Source organism: Salmo salar, chromosome ssa02, assembly GCF_905237065.1.
Source record: "Salmo salar chromosome ssa02, Ssal_v3.1, whole genome shotgun sequence".
Lineage (NCBI taxonomy): Eukaryota > Metazoa > Chordata > Actinopteri > Salmoniformes > Salmonidae > Salmo > Salmo salar.
In genome coordinates, this window is record NC_059443.1 from 5070001 (window position 1) to 5086892 (window position 16892).

Consider the following 16892-nt stretch of genomic DNA (forward strand, 5'->3'; position numbering starts at 1 on the left):
GGCCGTGAGCGCTCTAACCAGGCCAGTCGGCCGTGAGCGCTCTAACCAGGCCAGTCGGTCGTTAGCGCTCTAACCAGGCCAGTCGGCCGTGAGCGCTCTAACCAGGCCAGTCGGTCGTTAGCGCTCTAACCAGGCCAGTCGGCCGTGAGCGCTCTAACCAGGCCAGTCGGCCGTGAGCGCTCAAACCAGGCCAGTCGGTCGTTAGCGCTCTAACCAGGCCAGTCGGCCGTGAGCGCTCAAACCAGGCCAGTCGGTCGTTAGCGCTCTAACCAGGCCAGTCGGCCGTGAGCGCTCAAACCAGGCCAGTCGGTCGTTAGCGCTCTAACCAGGCCAGTCGGTCGTTAGCGCTCTAACCAGGCCAGTCGGTCGTTAGCGCTCTAACCAGGCCAGTCGGCCGTTAGCGCTCTAACCAGGCCAGTCGGTCGTGAGCGCTCTAACCAGGCCAGTCGGTCGTTAGCGCTCTAACCAGGCCAGTCGGTCGTTAGCGCTCAAACCAGGTCAGTCAGCTCTTAGTGTTCTGCTAAGCAGGCTGAGTGAGATGAAAGGACACACCCACTGCTTGATGAGGGGTCCTATGTCCTAACTATTAATCTGCTATTACAGTGTTATAGTCACGTTACAACCTCTCCCTCCAGTGTTCTGATTGACAGGTTAAAGGATACACCCACTGCTTGATGAGGGGTCCTATGTCCTAACTATTAATCTGCTATTACAGTGTTATAGTCACGCTACAACCTCTCCCTCCAGTGTTCTGATTGACAGGTTAAAGGATACACCCACTGCTTGATGAGGGGTCCTATGTCCTAACTATTAATCTGCTATTACAGTGTTATAGTCACGCTACAACCTCTCCCTCCAGTGTTCTGATTGACAGGTTAAAGGATACACCCACTGCTTGATGAGGGGTCCTATGTCCTTCCCCGACACGTTGGAGATGGACTTGAGGAAGCTGTGGGTGGATACCAGCATCTGACTCCACATATGTGACTGGTACTTCTGTGAGGACGCTGTACTGGCCAGGCTTAGTAACTTGTTGAACACCTAGCAGATAGGAAACAGAATAATCTAGTTCATGTATCTGACTCCACATGCATCTGGTACTTCTGCGAGGACGCAGTACTGGTCAGACTCAGGAGCTGAACAGGGGAAGAGTCAATGTAGTGCTGGGAGGGACCTGATGTAGTGCTGGGAGGGGCCTGATGTAGTGCTGCGAGGGGCCTGATGTAGTGCTGAGAGGGACCTGATGTAGTGCTGAGAGGGACCTGATGTAGTGCTGGGAGGGACCTGATGTAGTGCTGAGAGGGACCTGATGTAGTGCTGAGAGGGACCTGATGTAGTGCTGGGAGGGACCTGATGTAGCGCTGGGAGGGACCTGATGTAGTGCTGGGAGGGGCCTGATGTAGTGCTGGGAGGGACCTGATGTAGTGCTGGGAGGGACCTGATGTAGTGCTGGGAGGGACCTGATGTAGTGCTGAGAGGGACCTGATGTAGTGCTGGGAGGGACCTGATGTAGTGCTGGGAGGGACCTGATGTAGTGCTGGGACCTGATGTAGTGCTGGGACCTGATGTAGTGCTGAGAGGGACCTGATGTAGTGCTGAGAGGGACCTGATGTAGTGCTGAGAGGGACCTGATGTAGTGCTGAGAGGGACCTGATGTAGTGCTGGGAGGGACCTGATGTAGTGCTGGGACCTGATGTAGTGCTGGGAGGGACCTGATGTAGCGCTGGGAGGGACCTGATGTAGTGCTGGGACCTGATGTAGTGCTGGGAGGGACCTGATGTAGCGCTGGGAGGGACCTGATGTAGTGCTGGGAGGGACCTGATGTAGTGCTGGGAGGGACCTGATGTAGTGCTGGGAGGGGCCTGATGTAGCGCTGAGAGGGACCTGATGTAGTGCTGGGAGGGACCTGATGTAGTGCTGGGAGGGGCCTGATGTAGCGCTGGGAGGGACCTGATGTAGTGCTGAGAGGGACCTGATGTAGTGCTGGGACCTGATGTAGTGCTGGGAGGGACCTGATGTAGTGCTGGGAGGGACCTGATGTAGTGCTGGGAGGGACCTGATGTAGTGCTGAGAGGGGCCTGATGTAGTGCTGGGACCTGATGTAGTGCTGAGAGGGACCTGATGTAGTGCTGAGAGGGACCTGATGTAGTGCTGGGAGGGACCTGATGTAGTGCTGGGAGGGACCTGATGTAGTGCTGAGACCTGATGTAGTGCTGGGAGGGACCTGATGTAGTGCTGGGAGGGACCTGATGTAGTGCTGGGAGGGACCTGATGTAGTGCTGGGAGGGACCTGATGTAGCGCTGAGAGGGACCTGATGTAGTGCTGGGACCTGATGTAGCGCTGAGAGGGACCTGATGTAGTGCTGGGAGGGACCTGATGTAGTGCTGGGACCTGATGTAGTGCTGGGAGGGACCTGATGTAGTGCTGGGACCTGATGTAGTGCTGGGAGGGACCTGATGTAGCGCTGGGAGGGACCTGATGTAGTGCTGAGAGGGACCTGATGTAGCGCTGAGAGGGACCTGATCTAGTGCTGGGACCTGATGTAGTGCTGAGACCTGATGTAGTGCTGAGAGGGACCTGATGTAGTGCTGAGAGGGACCTGATGTAGCGCTGGGAGGGACCTGATGTAGCGCTGGGACCTGATGTAGTGCTGAGAGGGACCTGATGTAGTGCTGAGAGGGACCTGATGTAGTGCTGGGAGGGACCTGATGTAGTGCTGGGAGGGACCTGATGTAGTGCTGAGAGGGACCTGATGTAGCGCTGGGAGGGACCTGATGTAGTGCTGGGAGGGACCTGATGTAGTGCTGAGAGGGACCTGATGTAGCGCTGGGAGGGACCTGATGTAGTGCTGAGAGGGACCTGATGTAGTGCTGGAAGGGACCTGATGTAGTGCTGGAAGGGACCTGATGTAGCGCTGAGAGGGACCTGATGTAGTGCTGGGACCTGATGTAGTGCTGGGACCTGATGTAGCGCTGGGAGGGACCTGATGTAGTGCTGAGAGGGACCTGATGTAGTGCTGAGAGGGACCTGATGTAGTGCTGGGAGGGACCTGATGTAGCGCTGAGAGGGACCTGATGTAGTGCTGGGAGGGACCTGATGTAGTGCTGGGAGGGACCTGATGTAGTGCTGAGAGGGACCTGATGTAGCGCTGGGAGGGACCTGATGTAGTGCTGAGAGGGACCTGATGTAGTGCTGGAAGGGACCTGATGTAGTGCTGGAAGGGACCTGATGTAGCGCTGAGAGGGACCTGATGTAGTGCTGGGACCTGATGTAGTGCTGGGAGGGACCTGATGTAGCGCTGAGAGGGACCTGATGTAGTGCTGGGAGGGACCTGATGTAGTGCTGGGACCTGATGTAGCGCTGGGAGGGACCTGATGTAGTGCTGGGACCTGATGTAGCGCTGGGAGGGACCTGATGTAGTGCTGGGACCTGATGTAGTGCTGAGAGGGACCTGATGTAGTGCTGGGACCTGATGTAGCGCTGGGAGGGACCTGATGTAGTGCTGGGACCTGATGTAGCGCTGAGAGGGACCTGATGTAGTGCTGGGACCTGATGTAGCGCTGAGAGGGACCTGATGTAGCGCTGGGACCTGATGTAGTGCTGGAAGGGACCTGATGTAGTGCTGGGACCTGATGTAGCGCTGAGAGGGACCTGATGTAGTGCTGGGACCTGATGTAGCGCTGAGAGGGACCTGATGTAGCGCTGGGACCTGATGTAGTGCTGGGAGGGACCTGATGTAGTGCTATGTAGTGTATTAATAAACTGTAGTGTTGAATCCCTGTAGGTATCAGTGTTTAAACAACTAGACTTGACGTGTAGCCAGATGTTTACCAGAACCAGCGTGCATACTAGATGATGGATGGATTATTGATGGATTAGAAGTTGCTGACCTGCAGCATGAACTCCATGCTGATCCTGTTCTCAATGAGCCTCATTACCAGGTGGGCTTTACACTGGAACATCTTGTAGTACTTCCAGGACAGGGTGTGAGGGTGCTTGATGGAGAAGTGGAGGTGAGGGGTAGGGCTAAGAGAGGGAGAGACAGAGATGAGAGGAAGGGAGGGAGGGAGAGAGGGATGAGGAGAGAGAGATGAGAGGGAGGGGGAGAGGGAGAGGGAGGGATGAGGAGAAAGAGAGAGAGAAGAGAGAGGGGGAGAGGAGGGAGAAAGAGAGAGAGAAGAGAGAGGGGGAGAGGAGGGAGAAAGAGAGAGAGAAGAGAGAGGGGAGAAAGAGAGAGAGAAGATAGAGGGGAGAAAGAGAGAGGGGGAGAAAGAGAGAGAGAAGAGAGAGGAGGGAGAAAGAGAGGAGAGAGATGTGAAGGATGAGGAGAGAGATGAGAGGGGGGAGAAAGAGGAAGAGAGAGGGAGGAAGATTAAAATCAGAAAAGAAAACTACTTCTCAACAACTCACTATCTTCCCTCCTTCTCCTCAACTTGTAAACTGTAGCAACTTTAAGATAAACTACAACGTGGAGTTACTAGCCAAGTCATTGACAGGCAGTACACAGACAGGCGTAAGTGTTGGCATAACGTGTAGATAGCTCTCCAAGCCCACTTCAGGAGAGGAGAGAGAGAGGTCTGATTCATGACAAACACTTGAGATGGTGCCAGCGGTTTATTGGGCTGGAATGAATAAACCCCACTCTTCACTTGTTTTTTTACTCTGCAGCAGTGTTGGGAGGTGGAAATCTTCACATGGACATATAGGTTTTTAATTAAAACTAGAACACCACTTCTCTGTGAGACATATAGGCTTGTAGACCAACACCCTCAACAGCAGTAGCAACAGGAATGTCTAACCTGTCATTTACTTGCTACTAGGTGGTTTTAGACTGGTAGAACAGAAAACACATTCATCATCCTCATTGGAGCCACAAATCAAAGTGTGTTGACACTAAAAGTAAGAGGTTGTTTAAGCAATAAGGCACGGGGGGGTGTGGTATACGGCCAATAAACCACGGCTAAGGGCTGTTCTTGACCACGACGTAGCCGTGGTATATTGGCCATATATCATAAACCCCCGAGGTGCCTCACTGCTATTATAAACTGGTTACCAATGTAATTAGAGCAGTAAAAATACATGTTTTGTCATACCAGTGGTATACGGTCTGATATACCACGGCTGTCAGCCAATCAGCATTCAGGGGTCGAACCACCCAGTTTATAACAGAAAACACATTCATCACCCTCATTGGAGCCACATATCAAAGTGTGTTGACACTGAAAGTAGGTGGTTCTCGTGCAATACATCATCCATGTTAAATGACCTTTGAACCAACAGGAAGCTGCTCTCACTTGTCCTTGTCTTTGCCTCCACCGAAGGTCGGGTGTAAGAGAACTCCTCCCATCTTCAGCTCATACTCCACCATCTTGTCCAGTTCCTGAGAGAAAACCACACTTCATATAGTCATGTGTTTATTTGGCAGAGTGGGACCAGCATTACCAATATAGTCATGTGTTTATTTGGCAGAGTGGGACCAGCATAACCAATATAGACATGTGTTTATTTGGCAGAGTGGGACCAGCATAACCAATATAGACATGTGTTTATTTGGCAGAGTGGGACCAGCATAACCAATATAGACATGTGTTTATTTGGCAGAGTGGGACCAGCATAACCAATATAGACATGTGTTTATTTGGCAGAGTGGGACCAGCATAACCAATATAGACATGTGATTATTTGGCAGAGTGGGACCAGCATAACCAATATAGACATGTGATTATTTGGCAGAGTGGGACCAGCATAACCAATATAGACATGTGTTTATTTGGCAGAGTGGGACCAGCATAACCAATATAGACATGTGATTATTTGGCAGAGTGGGACCAGCATAACCAATATAGACATGTGTTTATTTGGCAGAGTGGGACCAGCATAACCAATATAGACATGTGTTTATTTGGCAAAGTGGGACCAGCATAACCAATATAGACATGTGTTTATTTGGCAAAGTGGGACCAGCATAACCAATTCCCTATATTTGTATTTTTTATTTAACTAGGCAAGTCAGTTAAGAACAAATTCTTATTTACAATGACGGCCTACCCTGGCCAAACCCCGACGACGCTGGGCCAATTGTGCGCCGCCCTATGGAACTCCCAATCACGGCCGGATGTGATGCAGCCTGGATTCGAACCAGGGACTGCAGTGACTCCTCTTGCACTGAGATACAGCGTCTTTGATCCAGTGGAGGTACTGGTTCACTCCCTACATCTCTGATCCAGTGGAGGTACTGGTTCACTCCCTACCTCTCTGATCCAGTGGAGGTACTGGTTCACCCCCTACCTCTCTGATCCAGTGGAGGTACTGGTTCACCCCCTACCTCTCTGATCCAGTGGAGGTACTGGTTCACCCCCTACCTCTCTGATCCAGTGGCGGTACTGGTTCACCCCCTACCTCTCTGATCCAGTGGAGGTACTGGTTCACCCCCTACCTCTCTGATCCAGTGGAGGTACTGGTTCACCCCCTACCTCTCTGATCCAGTGGAGGTACTGGTTCACCCCCTACCTCTCTGATCCAGTGGAGGTACTGGTTCACCCCCTACCTCTCTGATCCAGTGGCGGTACTGGTTCACCCCCTACCTCTCTGATCCAGTGGAGGTACTGGTTCACCCCCTACCTCTCTGATCCAGTGGAGGTACTGGTTCACTCCCTACCTCTCTGATCCAGTGGAGGTACTGGTTCACTCCCTACCTCTCTGATCCAGTGGAGGTACTGGTTCACCCCCTACCTCTCTGATCCAGTGGAGGTACTGGTTCACTCCCTACCTCTCTGATCCAGTGGAGGTACTGGTTCACTCCCTACCTCTCTGATCCAGTGGAGGTACTGGTTCACTCCCTACCTCTCTGATCCAGTGGAGGTACTGGTTCACTCCCTACCTCTCTGATCCAGTGGAGGTACTGGTTCACTCCCTACCTCTCTGATCCAGTGGAGGTACTGGTTCACTCCCTACCTCTCTGATCCAGTGGAGGTACTGGTTCACTCCCCTACCTCTCTGATCCAGTGGAGGTACTGGTTCACTCCCCTACCTCTCTGATCCAGTGGAGGTACTGGTTCACTCCCTACCTCTGATCCAGTGGAGGTACTGGTTCACTCCCTACCTCTCTGATCCAGTGGAGGTACTGGTTCACTCCCCTACCTCTCTGATCCAGTGGAGGTACTGGTTCACTCCCTACCTCTCTGATCCAGTGGAGGTACTGGTTCACTCCCTACCTCTCTGATCCAGTGGAGGTACTGGTTCACTCCCTACCTCTCTGATCCAGTGGAGGTACTGGTTCACTCCCTACCTCTCTGATCCAGTGGAGGTACTGGTTCACTCCCTACCTCTCTGATCCAGTGGAGGTACTGGTTCACTCCCCTACCTCTGTGATCCAGTGGAGGTACTGGTTCACTCCCTACCTCTCTGATCCAGTGGAGGTACTGGTTCACTCCCTACCTCTCTGATCCAGTGGAGGTACTGGTTCACTCCCTACCTCTCTGATCCAGTGGAGGTACTGGTTCACTCCCTACCTCTCTGATCCAGTGGAGGTACTGGTTCACTCCCTACCTCTCTGATCCAGTGGAGGTACTGGTTCACTCCCTACCTCTCTGATCCAGTGGAGGTACTGGTTCCTCCCTACCTCTTTGATCCAGTGGAGGTACTGGTTCACTCCCTACCTCTCTGATCCAGTGGAGGTACTGGTTCACTCCCTACCTCTCTGATCCAGTGGAGGTACTGGTTCACTCCCTACCTCTTTGATCCAGTGGAGGTACTGGTTCACTCCCTACCTCTCTGATCCAGTGGAGGTACTGGTTCACTCCCTACCTCTCTGATCCAGTGGAGGTACTGGTTCACTCCCTACCTCTTTGATCCAGTGGCGGTACTGGTTCACTCCCTACCTCTCTGATCCAGTGGCGGTACTGGTTCACTCCCTACCTCTCTGATCCAGTGGAGGTACTGGTTCACTCCCTACCTCTCTGATCCAGTGGAGGTACTGGTTCACCCCCTACCTCTCTGATCCAGTGGCGGTACTGGTTCACTCCCTACCTCTCTGATCCAGTGGAGGTACTGGTTCACTCCCTACCTCTCTGATCCAGTGGAGGTACTGGTTCACTCCCTACCTCTCTGATCCAGTGGAGGTACTGGTTCACTCCCTACCTCTCTGATCCAGTGGAGGTACTGGTTCACTCCCCTACCTCTCTGATCCAGTGGAGGTACTGGTTCACTCCCTACCTCTCTGATCCAGTGGCGGTACTGGTTCACTCCCTACCTCTCTGATCCAGTGGAGGTACTGGTTCACTCCCTACCTCTCTGATCCAGTGGAGGTACTGGTTCACTCCCTACCTCTCTGATCCAGTGGAGGTACTGGTTCACTCCCCTACCTCTCTGATCCAGTGGAGGTACTGGTTCACTCCCTACCTCTCTGATCCAGTGGAGGTACTGGTTCACTCCCTACCTCTCTGATCCAGTGGAGGTACTGGTTCACTCCCTACCTCTTTGATCCAGTGGCGGTACTGGTTCACTCCAAAGGTCTTCTTCAGGTACAGACCATAGATGTAGCCAGAGATCCCCTTCAGCACCCACTCATCAGCCCTACAGAACACAGACCAGACAGGTAAGGCGACCGGCCGGGCGACAGGCCAGACGACAGGCTTGGAAGTGGAAGAAAAGCAGAACAACAGGCATGCTGGCAGAACAACAATGGAATGATGTCATTTTAACCAGTTTGGCAGACGTTTAAACTTACCTTACCATATATATATATATATATAAAAAAGAGAGAAACAATGTACTTTATTCAACCATGGTGGTTTTTAACTCACTAATTTAATGAATACTGGCCAGTAGCTTCATGAAGTGAGATGAAATCATGTAACACACAGAAAGTGCTAAACCTCTCTTTACAAGCTGGATACGAGCTCAGTTTCAGAAAACAAGCTGACTTCAATTACAGTCTTGAAAATAAATGAAACCAGGCCTGTTTGATTTCTCTGTGGTCTTACACAACTGTGGTTTTTGATACAAGCCACTTCAATAAGACTAAGTGGAGCTTCCACATCTGACTTAGTTTTAAACACTTAATAAGACAGGGGGTCCATTGTTTGCAGTGATCCTTTGAAGGCGTCGTGAAACCTCAGCCTCCCCAACTGACAGCAGCCGCACTTTTGCCAAGACACACACACACCCCCCTCGGCTGTAGACACATTGCCAAACACATACACAGATTCATCATACTGAGACACTCTCAGCTATGCCAAAGCTTTGTTCAATTTATGCCTGGTACAGAATACGATGATGAAATATCATTTCAATAATCTCTCTGTACTAGACTTCTAGAAATCTGGATAGGAACCCACAGTTACCACACTGTTCTTAGGAAACAACAAATCCAAATAACACCGACGAGCTCCTAGGTTACCGACGAGCTCCTAGGTTACCGACGAGCCCCTAGGCCACCGACGAGCTCCTAGGTTACCGACGAGCTCCTAGGCCACCGACGAGCCCCTAGGCCACCGACGAGCTCCTAGGTTACCGACGAGCCCCTAGGCCACCGACGAGCCCCTAGGTTAACCGACGAGCTCCTAGGTTAACCGACGAGCTCCTAGGTTACCGACGAGCTCCTAGGCCACCGACGAGCTCCTAGGTTAACCGACGAGCCCCTAGGTTACCGACGAGCCCCTAGGCCACCGACGAGCTCCTAGGTTACCGACGAGCCCCTAGGCCACCGACGAGCCCCTAGGCCACCGACGAGCTCCTAGGCCACCGACGAGCTCCTAGGCCACCGACGAGCTCCTAGGCCACCGACGAGCTCCTAGGTTAACGACGAGCCCCTAGGCCACCGACGAGCCCCTAGGTTACCGACGAGCCCCTAGGCCACCGACGAGCCCCTAGGCCACCGACGAGCCCCTAGGTTACCGACGAGCTCCTAGGTTACCGACGAGCTCCTAGGTTACCGACGAGCCCCTAGGCCACCGACGAGCTCCTAGGTTAACCGACGAGCTCCTAGGCCACCGACGAGCTCCTAGGCCACCGACGAGCCCCTAGGTTACCGACGAGCTCCTAGGCCACCGACGAGCCCCTAGGCCACCGACGAGCTCCTAGGCCACCGACGAGCTCCTAGGCCACCGACGAGCCCCTAGGTTACCGACGAGCTCCTAGGTTACCGACGAGCTCCTAGGTTACCGACGAGCCCCTAGGCCACCGACGAGCTCCTAGGTTAACCGACGAGCCCCTAGGCCACCGACGAGCTCCTAGGTTAACCGACGAGCCCCTAGGCCACCGACGAGCCCCTAGGCCACCGACGAGCTCCTAGGTTACCGACGAGCTCCTAGGTTACCGACGAGCTCCTAGGTTAACCGACGAGCCCCTAGGCCACCGACGAGCTCCTAGGTTAACCGACGATCCCCTAGGTTACCGACGAGCTCCTAGGTTACCGACGAGCCCCTAGGTTACCGACGAGCTCCTAGGTTACCGACGAGCTCCTAGGTTAACCGACGAGCTCCTAGGCCACCGACGAGCTCCTAGGCCACCGACGAGCTCCTAGGTTAACCGACGAGCCCCTAGGTTACCGACGAGCCCCTAGGTTAACCGACGAGCCCCTAGGCCACCGACGAGCTCCTAGGTTAACCGACGAGCTCCTAGGTTAACCGACGAGCCCCTAGGTTACCGACGAGCCCCTAGGTTACCGACGAGCCCCTAGGTTAACCGACGAGCTCCTAGGTTAACCGACGAGCCCCTAGGTTGAACCAGGAGTGCTTCTTACGTTTGACGAGTGTGTGTGAGAGTGTGTGTGTGTGCGTGTGGTTTCTGTAGGCCGCTCCACCATTCCACTATACTCAGTCTGGTAGTACTCAGTCTGGTAGTACTCAGTCTGGTAGTACTCAGTACGTTACTCACCAGGACATCCTGGAGATGAAGCAGCCAAAGAACTGCTGGGCCAGGGCCTGAGCTAAACACTGTCTGGTCAGGGGGGTCTGGTCTATGATCATGGCACTGTGGAGCAGATTAGTACTGAGAGGAGAGAGGAAGAGAGAGGGACGAGCGAGAGAGAGATGGGCAAGAGATAGAGACAAAACAAGTCAGCATTATGAAAAGTGAAAGTGAGAAATGAATGGATGAGGAGAGCTGTTCTTTGTCACCGAGGGAAACAGCAAAAGCACCTGAGGGGCAGGTCTTAACCGAGTAAATATTGACATAATAAATCAGAATTTAATTGGACCTACCAATCGACCTATTTTCAGTGACAACTCGTGGAAAATGTAAAACTTTAAAACAGCGAGAAGTTTCCACAATAGAATGTGATATCCAAACGTTGTGAAACATTGTTCAAATGTAAAATGTGTTGTTGACGGAGAGTAAAGCCACATAAAGAACGGAATTAGGACGAGACAAGAGACTGTAGCCACCTGAAGATGCTCATCGACGCGTAGGAAGACACCTGGACGTAGGCCTCGTCCACAAACACAGTCTTGAAGCAGGAGTAAGGATATCGACAGGTCAGGATCTCCTCGTAGAACTCAAAGATCTCATGCAGGTAGGACATGGAGTGTTTCAACAGGGGCAGGAGCTGGGGCAAACAGAAGTGGGTCACCTGGGAAAAGGGAAAATATCTTTAAAAGGTGTCAACGCAGCAACATTCCAGAAGTTCCCTCTGGGGGGGAATACACTTATTCTGTATCTGTTGTATTCTATTCTATCAAAACGTATATTAGAAGAGAGCCATCTTGGACAATATGTCAGCATAGCACGCCGGGTTCCTAGACTGATTCACACATCCCTGAAGCGGCTTCAACTTACAGAGTATAATGACTCAATCTCCACCTAGTGGTCGTAGGTGGAAAGGAAATCTGCTTAAATATACACACAGAGGACAAAACATTAGGAACACCGGCTCTTTTCATGACATGCTGACCAGGTGAATCCAGGTGAAAGCTATGATCCCTTATTGATGTCACTTTGTTAAATCCACTTCAATCAGTGTAGACGAAGGGGAGGAGACATGTTAAAGAAGGATTTTTAAGCCTTGAGACAATTGAGACATGGATTGTGTATGTGTGTCATTCAGTGGGTGAAAGGGCAAGACAAAATATTTAAGTGCCTTTGAACGGGGTATGGTAGTAGGTGCCAGGCGCACCAGTTTGTGTCAAGAACTGCAACACTGCTGGGTTTTTCACACACAACAGTTTCCCGTGTGGATCAAGAATGATCCACCACCCAAAGGACATCCAGCCAACTTGACACAACTGTGGGAAGCATTGGTGTCAACATGGGCCAGCATCCCTGTGGAACACTTTCAACACCTTGTAGAGTCCCATGCCCCGTCGAAGGTGTTCCTAATGTTTTGTACACTCAGTGTATATCTGTCAACATATTTTACCCTATATGGTTGCCTGCCTCTATTCTCTATGGGCGTCTACTAAATCCATTCTCCTTTCAGAACACCCTACTGGCTTCTACTAAATATATTGTGATGGGTAATGCTGGGTTTCTATGCAATGCTTTTCCACACACACAGTACCTCATGCATGTAGGGGTCAACCAGGATCTCAAAGGGCCCGACAGACAGTGAGATGTTGGAGGCGGCGGTGGGGATGGGGAGGACGTAGTGGAAGGTCTTCTTCCTCATGTCATGGGTGTAGACAGTCTCTACCAAGTCCCCACAGGACACAGCCACCATAGAGGCATCCACTGTGAACTCCAGCTTCCAGGTGCACAGCTCAGAGTACGAGTCCACACAGGGGAACCAGAACCTGGGAGAGGAAGACCGGTGGACAAGAGTGTAGGTAGTCAAGGAGCAAGGAAGGATGAGGCTTGTGACATCTTATCTGATAGTATAACATGGAGGAGAATGAGAGGGAATGAAAGGAAGGATGAGGCTTGTCACAACATATCTGATAGAATAACATGGAGGAGAATGAGAGGGAATGAAAGGAAGGATGAGGCTTGTGACATCATATCTGATAGTATAACATGGAGGAGAATGAGAGGGAATGAAAGCGAGAGAGAGTAGAGAGAATGACAGAGAGAAAGGAGAGAGAGAACGACAGAGAGAGACAGAGAACATGGAGAGAGAGAGAGAGAATGAGAACATGGAGAGAGAGAATGACAGAGAAAGAGAAGAGTGAGGAAAAAGAGAGAGAGAATGACAGCCTAGACAGCACAGAGAATAAAAGTCTCAATATGACATCAATCAATGTCTCCCTCCCCACCTTGTGGAGTTCTGGTATCCGAAGGAGAAGACGTGTGCTCCTCTCTCAGCCATGCTCCCCTCTACGTCAGGCACCACAAAGTGAAGGCCTCCTTTAGGCTGGTCCAGAGAGAACTCTATGTACACCTTCAGCACATTCATCTCTGAAGACACAGAAACAGTCAATTATTTAGAGGGCACTAAGTTCAATTGTACATAAACAATACTTTAAAGCTTCTGATGCTATGCATTAAGCTAAGAGCATTACAGGACATTAGCCTTGTTCCAGGTGTGTTGGTGCTATATAAACAGATCTAGGACCAATAATGGCTTTCAGAATACGCCTTGAACCTTTATATTCAAACCACAGACCCAAGACTCAAGTCAGATGCAACGGAGGTCAGTCATTCACCAAAGGTCATAATATAGATGAACCCAATTCAGAGACAACATTTCACTGTATTACCGTCTCCTTGCTTCCACAGCTCCGAGGGGACTTTGATGACCAGCTCGCCGTGTCCTGCATCAGGGTCCACAGCACTGACTGCTGCTGTGTAGGCACTGGAGAAATAGTTCAGGTTCCTCCTGCAAGGGACAGAGCAGAGAGAGGAAGAGGTGAGGACTTACTGCAAGTCACTGTTATGAAAGTAGCTGTGGAATTACAGGGGTGAATCTCAAATCTCCTCCATGATTCCTCCTGTCCTCTTCCCTCCACTTTACATACATTTATGTAATTTAGCAGGAAGTCTTATCCAGAGCAACTTAGTGTGCCTTCCACTAAGGTAGATAAAACATCCACATATCCCAGTCATTGTTTCTTGTGAAAACATCAGAAAGAAGAAAGGAGAATATTGGAGGATAAGATGTAAGATGTTTTCTGTTTCCTTCATGGAGAGTTATGAATACTAGACCATGTGTGTATGAGGACAATACTTACTGCTTGGACTCGTGGTGGCAGACCTCTAGAGTAGGGTCATTGTAAATGAATGGTGCTTCTAGGTCGTTGACTCTAACCCTGTAGATCCTGCACTGCTTGCTGTTGAGTTTGATCCGGTTCAGGTTGACCACAGTTGGGAAGATGGTCAGCTCCACAAAGCCCTGTCAAATAGAGGGGTGTGTCAGTTGACATGGATGAGAAACTAGACTGGTTCTACACGGCCAAATGACTAAGACTACATATACTTCTACTGTTGTTTTCAATGTCTCTCAGTAGAAATATGTTTGGTTCTTAGTCACGTGGCTAGGTTCTACAGATACAACAACAGGGATATATCCTACAGCTAGGTTCTACAGATACAACAGGGATATAGGCTACAGCTAGGTTCTACAGATACAACAACAGGGATATAGTCTACAGCTAGGTTCTACAGATACAACAACAGGGATATAGCCTACAGCTAGGTTCTACAGATACAACAACAGGGATATAGCCTACAGCTAGGTTCTACAGATACAACAACAGGGATATAGCCTACAGCTAGGTTCTACAGATACAACAACAGGGATATAGCCTACAGCTAGGTTCTACAGATAAAACAACAGGGATATAGCCTACAGCTAGGTTCTACAGATACAACAGGGATATAGCCTACAGCTAGGTCCTACAGATACAACAGGGATATAGCCTACAGCTAGGTTCTACAGATACAACAACAGGGATATAGCCTACAGCTAGGTTCTACAGATAAAACAACAGGGATATAGCCTACAGTTAGGTTCTACAGATACAACAGGGATATAGCCTACAGCTAGGTCCTACAGATACAACAACAGGAATATAGCCTACAGCTAGGTTCTACAGATACAACAGGGATATAGCCTACAGCTAGGTTCTACAGATACAACAACAGGGATATAGCCTACAGCTAGGTTCTACAGATACAACAACAGGGATATAGTCTACAGTTAGGTTCAACAGATACAACAACAGGGATATAGCCTACAGCTAGGTTCAACAGATACAACAACAGGAATATAGTCTAAGTGATTGTGATGAGAAACAGCATTTTATTGCGGGTACTTGGGGGACTATAGTTAACGAATTTATTTACTACGATATACTTACAATCACAGACTTTCTTTGGAAGTTGATGTTGTTGATGCAGACAACCTGGTGAGTCGTGTAGGAATAAACATAACATATTATAGGTTAACACATTGAGATATAACGTCGCTACAGTATTATATCACGTGCCAAGTAATAACTTAAGGACAAACGTGTGTGCACAGCTAAGCCAAAGGTAATAGAAAATACTTATAATTTAAAAGGCCGCGGGCTCTCAAATCCCTTGTCCTTCTTCCTGTTCATCTTGATTTCATGCATTGATACGGTATATGAATTTGATCATGTTCGTGAACTACGGGTTTGACGCGATGGTCGTGTGGATTGGAAAGTTCTTCCTGTATCCACAACAAAAGCACCAGTGATGCTCAAGTGTTTCCACGCATTAAATATTGTAAGACAACTGTAATAATGTAAGCGGCTAGCAAGCTATATTTCCAGTCCTAATAAATCCCAACGCAATGAGTTCATGCGCAGTGAATGTGACGGTTTAGCTAGTCAGTTGGCTAGTGCTAACGCTAGCTAGTCAGTTGGCTAGTGCTAACGCTAGCTAGTCAGTTGGCTAGTGCTAACGCTAGCTAGTTAACAGCCAACGTTAACACAACACTTCCAGCCATTCTTCCCCGCTGGCTGTCTATGCAATGCTGTCAGTGTCTCAAACGTTTTTTCCACATATGCACGCCACCAAAGCCTATCATTCAGCTATACAAGAATCAATTCGGCTTCAAATGAGCATTTTTGTCAATGTTGAGCTATAAAAACATTCAACTACATCCTCTCCGTCCGTCCGACCGCCCAAAGTTCTTGTTCATGTTTAATGATTTTAAAATGGCGGTTGACAACCAAAAGGTGCATTACCGCCAGCAACCGGACTGGAGTGTTAATCCATTACACTTTACTGCTCGAAGTGTTGGGATTGTTGAGCGGCTGTCACTAGTTAACTTTTTTATTAATTTTATTTTACCTTTATTTAACCAGGCAAGTCAGTTAAGAACAAATTCTTATTTACAATGACGGCCTAGGAACAGTGGGTTAACTGCCTTGTTCAGGGCAGAACAACAGATTTTGACCTTGTCAGTTCAGGGATTCGATCTAGCAACCTTTCGGTTACTAGTCCAACGCTCTAACCACAAGGTTACTTGTTTCTAACTTTCTTGTTTCTAGCATTGCATTGGGCTTAAAATTAACCTAAACCACACTGATAACCTTATACATAACCCTAACCTTAAATTAAGACCAAACATAAATGTTTTGTTTTCATGAATATTAACGATATAGCCATTTTACAAATACAAAAAATAAAACTAATATCTAGCGGGAACCGGTTGTGATTCGGTCAGTGCTATCTTGGTTCCTCGGGATGTCCCTACCCCATTGAATTTGACATTTAAATGGTTAAGGTTAGGTTAGGACTTTTAGAGCCATTTTCGACTTTTTAACATTAAATAGATTTGGGAATGGATGGAAAAATGAGCTTTTGGATGTCACATCCAGGCCTGTGCTTAACCTCAAGGATCATATCACCTCTACCTTACCTGACACCCTAGACCCACTTCAATTTTCTTACCGCCCTAATAGATCCACAGACGATGCAATCGCCACCACACTGCCCTGTCCCATCTGGACAAGAGGCATACCTATGTAAGAATGCTGTTCATTGT

General features: G+C 49.7%; 1 protein-coding gene across 1 annotated transcript in view; it reads right to left on the bottom strand.

Annotated features, from left to right (window-relative positions):
- Positions 1-16044, bottom strand: part of LOC106573021 (transcription initiation factor TFIID subunit 2) — a 42801-nt gene extending 26757 nt beyond the window's left edge. Inside the window, 12 exon segments of the mRNA XM_045696653.1 lie at positions 887-1041; positions 3892-4027; positions 5296-5381; positions 8476-8575; positions 10880-10993; positions 11389-11573; positions 12501-12732; positions 13192-13333; positions 13636-13754; positions 14107-14267; positions 15235-15289; positions 15428-16044. Of these exon segments, the coding sequence (XP_045552609.1) occupies positions 887-1041; positions 3892-4027; positions 5296-5381; positions 8476-8575; positions 10880-10993; positions 11389-11573; positions 12501-12732; positions 13192-13333; positions 13636-13754; positions 14107-14267; positions 15235-15289; positions 15428-15492 (1550 nt within the window). The 5' untranslated portion in view covers positions 15493-16044.
- Between the last annotated feature and the right edge of the window lie 848 nt (positions 16045-16892).